Here is an 11,941-nt window from a genome sequence, read left to right on the forward strand (position 1 = left end):
TCCTCTCCCATCCCTCCCTGAGGTATTTTCCGGCATTTTGTGATCAGTGATGGTTGTGTATTCAAAATAATATTGGATTCCAAATTGTTACATGATTTGCCCATAAACTCGAACAAGAGAGCATTTTTGTCAAGTTGATGCCTAGACTATATCGTTTTTCCTGAACAAGATCAGTAATGAAGACGGAAGTTGTAGTGAACTTGTTTTATTTTCTGTTTTAGTACATAGCTAAGTGTGGGTATTAAATATACTTTGGATGATTGATCATTTACAGAAACTACTTCTCGATGTTTATTACCATTTTTGGTCTGTATTGATCAAAGTAAATAACATGAAATGCTTGATTTTTACTATTTTTGGTGAAGATATTACCTCCAATAACGAACTTGCTTTCTAATTTTTGACCTCCTACACCCTGGCTAAAATTGGTGGTGATCCATCGAGTAGTTTTTGAGAGTTTTTGAGATTTTTTCTGACTGGGAGTAGGTTAGGACGCGAAAGAAATAACATGAGTCAGGCAGCTATCCGAAAACAAAAAATGTCCTTGCCTTGTTGTACTAACGACATAAGAACAAGAAACGTACTACATTAAAGCTTTTGGTTAATTCATTATTCGCTGTGTGTCATGTAGAAAGTGCTTTCTATACACTTAATGAGAAACTATGCGAAGACGATGCGAAATTTTTAAATTACTATCGAATGTTTAAGCAAACGTTTGATTTTTATGTAGAAAGAGTGGGAAATCATATTCAGCGTCAGAATACAAATTGATACCATGCATTTCCACCAATAGAAATGTTAGCAGTTACCAATAGAAATAGAAATGTATTTCCACCAATAGAAATGTAATAAGGTAAATCTACTTTTATTATTATTATTATTATTATTATTATTATTATTATTATTATTATTATTATTATTATTATTATTATTATTAAATTTACTATGAAGTTCTAATAAAATTATCGACTCATAACGGAAATTGTAAGGGTAAAGATATACCGAAGATACCTCGCGATCGAAATCGAAGTTTAGGTAGGAGTCGCTACCTCGATGTCTAGGTCTAGATGGTTGAAGGGCACACATAGCAAAGAGGTCGCATCCTCGTTGTAAGTTCTCAGTTTGAAATGATAAATAACTATGACGCGTGTGAAATTATTCCATCAGTGCATAAAAATTACTGCGAACCACATTTTGAAATTGAAAGGTCCAAACAGTTTATAAATAGGGATGGAAGGAAGATGAGACATGAAAAATGCCGAAGTCTCGTCTCTTGTTTTCCATCTCAATCAATAAATGAAAGACTTTTAACTTTCGTTTCCAACTTTCTGTAGAGAAATACCCTCTTTCAGCACTCAGGTGAGAAATCATTTCCTAAAATGAGAAAAACAAGTACGTCTTCAGATTTCGAGTTGTGGCGTGCCTTGGTGGCCGCAAGAGGTTAAAATAATTGTGGACAAAGTTTGGAGAAGAAATGTTTGTATCCATGCAGATTTCCTAGAAACCTTGCCGACGCCCATGAACGGGGGTGAAATGTAAAAGCAAAAAGAGGAAGAAATAGTTCTTTGTTTGATGAGAGAGACTTTAAATAATGATGTTAATTTTCTTCTTCTAAATCATTGTGTAATTTTTTTTGTTCTTTTTTAGAAAAGAAAAAAGGAGAATTGAAATAATGAATATTTAAATTTTTAAAAAGAATAAAATTGAATGCTGTTTGTAAATTGTTCAGAGCGTAAGGCAAAGAGAAAGAAAGAACGATTGTATGTATTACGTCAGCACTCAATGGAGTATCCGTGCGCTTCTGCCTGTGACTGAAGGTCGTTTCGTGTAGCTTCAGTTGCAAGCCAGAATGGGAAGGGAATAGTTAGAGCGTCAAACGGAACCTGTGATTGATTCAACCGTGAACGTTCGTTGTCACTGTCTGGACTTAGGTTGCGGCCGAGTCGAAATGAGAAGAGTTGATTTGATAGAGGAGGAATTCAAAGGCGATGTCGGAGTTGTTATTCGTAATCTGTGTGAGCTGTATAAAAGGACGAAACTTTCTTTGCTGCTGAGGTGTTGTTAGTTTTCGTTCATGGAAGATTGTCTGTTCGAAGTACCCTTTAGTTGAATGTTACATTTGAAGCCAGAGAAAGGGAAACCATTGGGAGCTGATTACGGTAAGTGTAAAGTAGTAAAACCCGTAAAATATTCCTTTGTCCTTGTCCAATTCACGTTTGTGTGGTCGTCTGTTCGAATTCTCAGTTTGACCTAATTTGCAGTCCGAGTTGTTCAGCAGTTTTCTCCATTGAATAAAGTTTCAGCATATTTAACACATTGATATTGAATTGGTATTTAACGTCCCTATTTTGTACATTGATATTGATTTGGTATTTAACGTCCCTATTTAGTGTATTGATATTGAATGGCTATTGAGCGTCCCTATTTTGTGCATTGATATTGAATTGCTTTTTAACGTCCCAATTTTGTGCATTGATATTGAATGGCTATTTAACGTCTTTATTTTGTGCATTGATTTGTTAGGATTTTGATTTCGTTATTCGTTGAATTGAATAATTGACTTAAAACTAGTATTTTAATCATAATAATTAAAGATTAAAGAATCAAATTTGATATTTTTGAAGATTCTCTGACGTTGAATTTACTAAACGTGATTAAAATAAAATAAAAAAATACTTCTTACCTAATTTACTGTGTAATTTTGTATAGAATCTTGATTCTAAAGTAAACTTGGGTAACCATTGATTGCTGACTTTTGGTTGCTTTTTGCTATATTGGTTGATAAATTAAAATAAAATTGTGAAAGGGCAATTTGCAATTACTTGATTATTGTGTTTAGAGTTGTTGAACTTAATTAATCAGAAGTATTGGGATGAGAAAATATTTAACTTATTGAACTTTTTTTTAAAAAAAAGAAATTTCAAGTTGCTTGTTGAATCTAGGATTTATATTCGTTAATTAAACTCAAAATTATTATTGTTGGATTTCTATTTAAAGTTAATGAAAATAAATTAATACAATTGTTTATGCGATTTTGCATTTCTATTTTTCAACCATAAAGACTGTTTTATGCTAGAATTGTTAAGTATTACTGGAATAGTTTTATTACGTTATCAGTCGATTTGATATCAATTGAGATAAAGGTAACAAGTATAATTGGTATTTCTTTGGTACGTTTGACCCCTCAGAAAGCCGCCCGCTGTGTTGGATCTGAAATACTTCAGTTTAAATTGTCCCATTATAGATTGGTAAACAGTCGTAATATTGCGGATTCCAAATAGGTGTGGTAGCGTTGCTACAAGATTCTGGCTTGCAACTCAAGTTCATCTCATTCAACTCAATTTTATTAAATTGCAACTTAACCACATTAAACTTATTCTTGACTGTAGATTTTTAACTGACGTAACTCAGCGACTCACTATTTTTGCATTTAAAAAAAGAAAGAAAGAAAGAAAAATTGGTTATTAAAGTTTTCAACGTTGTTTGTATTGAGTCAAGTTTTTGCTTGTTCACGTTGTTACTTCCGGGTTGTCATTTGGAAAGAATCAGTAATTATAAACTATTGGAATTTCGTGAAAAGTCCAATAGATCCATTGAGAAAATTTTGTTTGTGGAAAATTTATTTTAGTTTAAATTTGAATTAACCAAAAGTCAGCGCTTCTGTAAATTTTTTATGAAGGATTCAAATTTAGATATGGTATATTGCAATTCTTGGTGGGTTGTTACCTTTTCTCTTTTTGTAGTAGAACGTAGTGGAGTAGTGGTAGAGTAATTGTCATTATTAATATTTATAAATGTAGAAATTTATTAAATTTTGAATCTATTTATGAATGTATGTTTCGGTGAAATTAATAATTATAGTGTTCTGGTACAGTTGTGTTTTAAATAATTTGGCGCAAAAAATAAATATGGCGGAACGAGACGAAACGGTGCGAATAGATATGGATGACATAGAAGATGGTGTATATACCTTAGATCAAACGGGTTTCGTATCTGGAAATAGTTTTGCGAGTATGCCTATGAGTTTGACCCCTCCCCATAATTCATTTTTTCAGATAAATAATAGAGAAGAGAATTTAGTATTTAATACATTGGATTCTTATTCTAATAGTAATAGAAGCAGTTTAGAAAATCCATTTTTTCCCAATTTTAGTCGTGTTTCTCAACCTCCAACTTCAAGACCTTCAGAAAATTCATGTTTTCCCAACCTTAGTCGTGTTGCTCAACCTCCAACTCCGGGACCTTCGGAATATCATAATGAAATTATGAATAGAGATAGATTTAGAGTTGGTAACTGTGTTCCTAACGTAACAAGGCAGGTCGAGTTTCAGTTATCTGATGAAAATCCTGAAATAGTTTCACAAAATTAGAACTAGGTCAAATTTTTATCGCCTTTCGGATTATTATAAGAGGGTTTCGGCCATTAAGAACTCAACACCTATAGGAAGGTATAGGACTGGAAGGCATTTACCTCAAGATTATAATTATTTTAGTTCAATTCCGATAAATAATTCAGATACTAGGAATTGTCAAGGGAACGTTGCAAGTTCTGGAGTAGCGTTGAAGTATATGGATAAATATACTTTTCAGAAATTATTAGAATCATTGGAGAACAAGATTAAGGGATTTACCAAAATATATGGAAGAAACAGTAACTTAATATTTGAAATTTTGAGGGTTTTGGAAATATTAATGGAACAATATAGTTATCCGGTTGGAGTTTTGTATGGAGTTTTGTTATCGAAAAGTGAGGGTGAATTTCAAATCGAAGTTCAACATGCAATTAGTGCAAATATTTCTTGGGAGGATTTTCGGAATAGAATAGTAGATAAGTTTATATCAAGTACTGCTAGACATTTATTAATGGCCGAGAGAATTTTTAGAAAGCAAAAATTAAATGAAGGGGTTGATATGTTTATAGAAGATGTTTATTGCTCTTCAGTTTATTGCTCTTCAGATGTTTTGAATTTCAGTTGTAGTGAGGGGCAGATAATCCGAATTATATTGGATGGGATGAATCCCTCCATAAAGTTTAAATTGTTTTCTAATCGATTACCTCAGTCTTTGAGTGAATTGACAGAAGTTTGTAACACATATGCGAATCAGTTTAAAGAACAATTAGAGTATATGAAGAAAGTGGGGGTTAAATCTGGTGCATCTGCTTCAGTAATGACAGGGCCATCCTTTAAATCTGAAAATAATAGTTCTTTGGGATTTAATAAAAAGAAAATTAGTACGGGGGTTAATGAAAATCGAAAAGAAATTAGTAAAAGTCGAATGCCATTGACGATGCCTGAACGTCTTAATAGAACGAATAATCGGGTAGTTCCTCCGAAGACGAGTGACTCTATAGCTTCTTTTGTGGATGGAAGAATTAATAATAGAAGGGTGATGATCTGTTTGGATAGTGGGTCCTCCTATAACCTGATAACCGAAGAATTTGTTCGGAGATGTGAGTTGGAGCATCAACTTGTAGAAACTTTGCCTGAAATGATTCGTGCTCCTTTGGGATCAGAATATCATGTTAGCAAGGAACTTTGTGTTATGGTGAATTTATCAGGGTGGTTTGAATTGGTAACCTTTAAGGTAGTGGCCGACCTACCATGTGAATGCATACTTGGTGTACCCTTTTTGAGAACAACGTTTTCCGTCATTGATTATTCTAGAAATAAACTTTTGTTAAGGAATAACAGGAAATCAGTTATGATTTTTTATGATGATAAGATGGAAAAACATTTAGACAGGAAGTATGGTGGTGTTTCGAGGTTTAGTTCCGGAGACCGTGTTGGCCAGTTTGGTAAACATCGTGAATTAGATACAAAAGGGGGTCAGAAGATGGCTTCTTTGTTTTTGAAGTGGAATTCTGACAAGTCTAGTAAGTGTGATCGTTCAATTCAATGTGATATTGAAATAAACAATATCGAAAAACAATTATTGGAGATTAATGCTCCTAATGAAGAACAGTTGAGGAAACTTCGGACAATGTTTGACAAAACCGAAAAACAAGACTTTGGGTCGACTTCGTTTAGAAGTGAATCAGGTAGTCATCGTTTAGATGGATCTTTTGTTAAGGACAGTTTAGTGGGTGTTCCTAAACTGGAATTTTCTTCTGTGAAAACATTTTCGGATTTGAATGGAGATTTTGAATATGTTAATCCAAATCCAGCGACTAGTCTAGATTTAGGATATGTGCGCAATGATGATCGAATTGAAGTGCAAAGGGAAGATTCATATGAAAGAAAGGATGGACATTGTTCGAATAAGAAAAAGAAGAATAAGAAAAAGAAAATGACAAAAATTAGGAACGATCAAAAGGACAATTCAGATCCAACTCGAGATCAGAGTGAAACTGAGGAAAAGGTAAACATTTAGCTTCAGTGTTGTTAAATGGTGAATCAGTTCAGGGAAATTCAGGAAACAATCTTGTGAATGTTATCCAAAAAGTGGAAAGTGATTCGGAAGTTTCGGATATGGACCTTGAACAATCTAACAAGTTTTGTAAACTTGTTAAGAAAAATAAAAAATCATTTGCTTCTGATTTTGAGGAAGACTTAAAGAAATTAGAACAGAAAGACGAAAGGTTACAAAGTAGGGAAAATTCGAATGGTTTAGAACAATGCGTGGATAAAGACGTTCAGGAATTCGTGAATGATATTCGAAAGGAATTTAGTGATGTAATTTCAAACAATATAGGGTGTGTAAAAAATTTTGTTGCCAAATTGTACCTAAAGGAAAAGAAACCTTTTAAAGAAGCTCCGTTTCCAGTACCAAAAAATAAGGAAAAGATTTTTGATGAATGTATTAAGGAACTAGTTTCACAAGGAATTCTGGTTGAGGTAGATCACTCTAATTTCGAAAGTAGTTGCTTTCTTGTAAAAAACAAAAATAATACGCATCGTGTTGTAGGAAATTTCTGCAAAGCTATTTCTTTGATCATAGACGATATGTATCCGTCTCCTAATATGGAGGAGTGTTTAACGAGCCTTGCAGGGAAGAAAATGTTTAGTGTCTAAGACTGCCGTAAGGCATATTTTCAGTTGGCCCTCCATGAGGATTCGCGAGAGATTACCACAATTGTAACTCCGAAAGGATGTTACCAGTATACCAGAGTTCCTGTTGGAATTAAGACTGGAAGTAGTTTGTTAACTCGTGCGATGGAAAAGGTCTTTGGAGATCTTAAAGATGAGGGTGTAAGATGTTATTTTGATGATCTCCTTATCGCTAGTAGAAATGTGGAAGAACATAAAAGAATTTTGCGTTTGGTATTGGAAAGAATGAGGGAAAATGGAATTACCATTTCGCCGGATAAAAGTTTATTTTTATAAGAAAATTAAGTATTTAGGTTTTGTGGCGGATGGTGAATCCATTGAAATAGATCCATCAAGAATAGCAGCCATTAAAAACATACCACCTCCTAGAAATAGGAGAGGTGTTATGAAAATTTGTGGATTATTCAATTATTATTCCAAGTTCGTAAGTGGGATGCAGGAAATCATGGCTCCCATAAGTGAATTACGTTCGGAGCGTAAAAGATTTGTATGGTCAAGAGAACACCAGAAAACATTAGATAAATTAAAAGAAATTTTGATAAATAATGTAATATTAAGAACTCCGGATTTGAATAAAACCTTTTATTTGCATTGTGACGGAAGTGGGAAAGCGATTGAAGCTTGCCTGTCACAATTAGATAGTGAGAATCGACTCGTACCCGTATCGTTTTATTCTAAAAAACTAACGGAAGCCGATAAACACCGGAGTATATACGAAATAGAATTTCTTAGCTTGGTTAAGTCAATAAATAGGTTTAGACATTATCTCAGTAGGGAGTTTGTAGTCTTCACGGACAATAAAGATTTGTCTTGGATATTGGGAAACTCTAAAAGATTGCTTAAATATGGACCATTGGTAGAGACACTCTGTCAATTTTCTTTTACAGTTCAACATGTTAGGTCGCAAAATAACATTGTTGCCGATTTTTTAACAAGAGTTTATGACCCATTTGAATTTGTTCAGGTTGATGTGCCAGTAGGAATGGCTATAATTAAAAGAAATATGAAGATCGCAAATACTTGGAATTTACCTTTAGTAAAAGAACCTATCGATGTTCTACAGAGAAAAGATCCGGAATTATTGAACATTATAGAGAGGATAAATTATGGAGAAAATGTGCGAAATTTCATCCTGAACAAAGGTATATTAATGAAGAAGAGTAGAGCATTTAATTGTCCATATAAAATATATATTCCGAAAGACTTACAAATGTTGGTAATAGAATATTTTCATGATCAAGTTTTGTCAGGTGGACATTCTGGTACATATCGTACACTTAAGAAAATCATGAAAAAATACACGTGGGATACTATTGTGGAAGATGTTACTTAATACGTAAGATCTTGTGTTCAGTGTCAGAAAGTTAAAGATTATAATAAAAGTAAAATGGGTCCTTTGATATCAAATTTTTCTGAAAGAGTTTGTGAGAACTACATCATCGATATTATTGGACCAATGCCTGTCTCTAATGGCTATAAGTTTCTACTTATTGGAGTCGATAACGCGTCTCGATTTGTTTTTCTAGAAAAAATGAGAGTGTTGAATTCGCAAATTATTTGTAATAAGCTACTAGAAATGTTTAGCAGACTAGGTTTTCCGGAGACCTTTTTTACAGACAATGCTTCAGTTTTCGTATCGGAGAATTTCAAATTATTTTTGTTTAGTCTAGGTATTAAACATATTAGAATAAGTCCTTACCATGCGGAAGCTAATATAGCGGAGAGATTTATCAAGACTCTAAAATATTCTTTGAGAGCTTATTGTTCTAATAACCAAAACATCTGGTCGAAATATATTCCGGAGATACAGTTTTCTCTGAATCTCTGTGAGCATTCTGGTCTAAAAGCCGTACAGGGGGAACTTTTTTAGGACGTCCGATTAACACCCTTTTGGAAAATCGCTGGCAGCTTAATAGTCCAGAATTGTTTAAATTTGAAAAATCAAAAACTTGGTAAAATGCTCTCAAAAATATGGAAATGGCATGGATTAAAAGAAGGAATGTACTCTCTAAATTAAGAAGCCCAGTGGTGGTTCAAGTTGGTGATGAAGTTCTCATAAGATCTCATGGTAAGTCAACGTTGACAGAGAAGATTACAATGTCTTTGAGTGATAAATGGGATGGGCCATTTATTATTCGAAGATTTTTAACTCCAAATACTGTTTTAGTGTCGAATCTGAATACTGATCAGAATTCTTTTAAAAGAGTTCATGTGACCGATCTAAAGAAATTCTTTCCGAGGCGTCAGAATAATTGAATCTAAGTTCGATCTAAGTTTGAATCCATTCATAAAGAAATATTTTAATATGTAAGGTTGTTAATTGAAAAATCAAGGTGTAATTGATCTGTTATTATTAGTGAATTGAAAAACAAAATTTTTATATTTTTACAGATTGTAATTTGTAAGTTTCTTTTAGAAATTGATTATTGTAAATAATAATTTGATTGAATTTTAGACCATGTATTCAAAGAATGTATGGTCCAAGAATTCTTGGTCTTATGTATTCAAAGAATGTATGAAAGGTAATGGATGAAACAAATTTTTAATCAAAATTTTTAGGCTAGCCTATAATAGAACTAAGTGATTGTAATGTAATGAAAATTTAAACAAATTTTAATGTGTTTTCCTTTCTTATTGTTTGTTGTGAGTTTTACAGTATGGAGGATTGTTATTTGCCCGAAAAATTCCAGAGAATTTTTCTCCTTCGGCCAGGGAGGTTTATGGCGTGCCTTGGTGGCCACAAGAGGTTAAAATAATTGTGGACGAAGTTTGGAGAAGAAATGTTTGTATCCATGCAGATTTCCTGGAAACCCTGCCGACGCCCATGAACGGGGGTGAAATGTAAAAGCAAAAAAGGAAGAAATAGTTCTTTGTTTGATGAGAGACTTTAAATAATGATGTTAATTTTCTTCTTCTAAATTATTGTGTAATTTTTTTGTTATTTTCTTAGAAAAGAAAAAAGGAGAATTGAAATAATGAATATTTAAATTTTTAAAAAGAATAAAATTGATGCTGTTTGTAAATTGTTCAGAGTGTAAGGCAAAGAGAAAGAAAGAACGATTGTATGTATTACGTCAGCACTCAATAGAGTATCCGTGCGCTTCTGCCTGTGACTGAAGGTCGTTTAGTGTAGCTTCAGTTGCAAGCCAGAATGGGAAGGGGATAGTTAGAGCGTCAAACGGAACCTGTGATTGATTCAACCGTGAACGTTCGTTGTCACTGTCTGGACTTAGGTTCCTGCCGAGTAGAGCTGAGAAGAGTTGATTTGATAGAGGAGGAATTCAAAGGCGATATCGGAGTTGTTATTCGTAATCTGTGTGAACTGTAAAAAAAGGACGAAACTTTCTTTGCTGCTGAGGTGTTGTTAGTTTTCGTTCATGGAAGATTGTCTGTTCGAAGTACCCTTTAGTTGAATGTTACATTTGAAGCCAGAGAAAGGGAAACCATTGGGAGCTGATTACGGTAAGTGTAAAGTAGTAAAACCCGTAAAATATTCCTTTGTCCTTGTCCAATTCACGTTTGTGTGGTCGTCTGTTCGAATTCTCAGTTTGATATAATTTGCAGTCCGAGTTGTTCAGCAGTTTTCTCCATTGAATGAAGTTTCAACATATTTAACGCATTGATATTGAATTGGTATTTAACGTCCCTATTTTGTACATTGATATTGATTTGGTATTTAACGTCCCTATTTAGTGTATTGATATTGAATGGCTACTGAGCGTCCCTATTTTGTGCATTGATATTGAATTGCTATTTAACGTCCCAATTTTGTGCATTGATATTGAATGGCTATTTAACGTCTTTATTTTGTGCATTGATTTGTTAGGATTTTGATTTCGTTATTCGTTGAATTGAATAATTGACTTAAAACTAGTATTTTAATCATAATAATTAAAGATTAAAGAATCAAATTTGATATTTTTGAAGATTCTCTGACGTTGAATTTACTAAACGTGATTAAAATAAAATAAAAAATTACTTCTTACCTAATTTATTGTGTAATTTTGCATAGAATCTTGATTCTAAAGTAAACTTGGGTAACCATTGATTGCTGACTTTTGGTTGCTTTTTGCTATATTGGTTGATAAATTAAATAAAATTGTGAAAGGACAATTTGCAATTACTTGATTATTGTGTTTAGAGTTGTTGAACTTAATTAATCAGAAGTATTGGGATGAGAAAATATTTAACTTATTGAACTTTTTTTTAAAAAAATAGAAATTTCAAGTTGCTTGTTGAATCTAGGATTTATATTCGTTAATTAAACTCAAAATTATTATTGTTGGATTTCTATTTAAAGTTAATGAAAATAAATTAATACAATTCTTTATGCGAGTTTACATTTCTATTTTTCAACCATAAAGACTGTTTTATGCTAGAATTGTTAAGTATTACTGGAATAGTTTTATTACGTTATCAGTCGATTTGATATCAATTGAGATAAAGGTAACAAGTATAATTGGTATTTCTTTGGTACGTTTGACCCAAACTATATTTCCTAAAACATACCGACTGGCGATATTATTGGACAATATCAGATTTTAAAACAAATGCAAATTAAAATTTAATTTTGAAAAAATCTCACCTTTAAACGAAATTACCAATAGATAGAGACATGACTTTATGGAGGCATGCGAAAACGCGAAATGTGTCAGTTTTGTATGAAAATGTTGTTTACCTAGAATATACATTTTTTCACTATTTGTTAGGCCATATAACGCGCTCGCGATTAAAAGCGAAATTCTGTTGAAGTATCGAAATTAGCAACAACTCTCGATATTTGACGACATTTACGCGAGAATGACAATTTTTTCGACGCTTTTACGATTTATTCATTACCATTATCTTTTCCTTCTGCATACTTGACCGTGAGTCCAGCTGGTGAGATCTTT

At 32.9% G+C, this 11,941-nt stretch overlaps 1 protein-coding gene across 1 annotated transcript; it reads left to right on the forward strand.

Annotated features, from left to right (window-relative positions):
- Positions 1-6,470: 6,470 nt before the first annotated feature.
- On the forward strand, positions 6,471-7,013 carry LOC145675221 (uncharacterized). Its single transcript, XM_081745602.1, has one exon. The coding sequence runs from the start codon at positions 6,471-6,473 to the stop codon at positions 7,011-7,013; it is 543 nt and encodes a 180-aa protein (XP_081601728.1).
- Positions 7,014-11,941: the final 4,928 nt, after the last annotated feature.

This window comes from Thermobia domestica, chromosome 18, assembly GCF_964235325.1.
Source record: "Thermobia domestica chromosome 18, izTheDome1.hap1.1, whole genome shotgun sequence".
Taxonomy (NCBI): domain Eukaryota; kingdom Metazoa; phylum Arthropoda; class Insecta; order Zygentoma; family Lepismatidae; genus Thermobia; species Thermobia domestica.

Coding starts and splice junctions, on each gene's coding strand:
- LOC145675221 (XM_081745602.1), top strand. CDS start 6,471: ATGGACCTTGAACAATCTAACAAGTTTTGTAAACTTGTTAAGAAAAAT.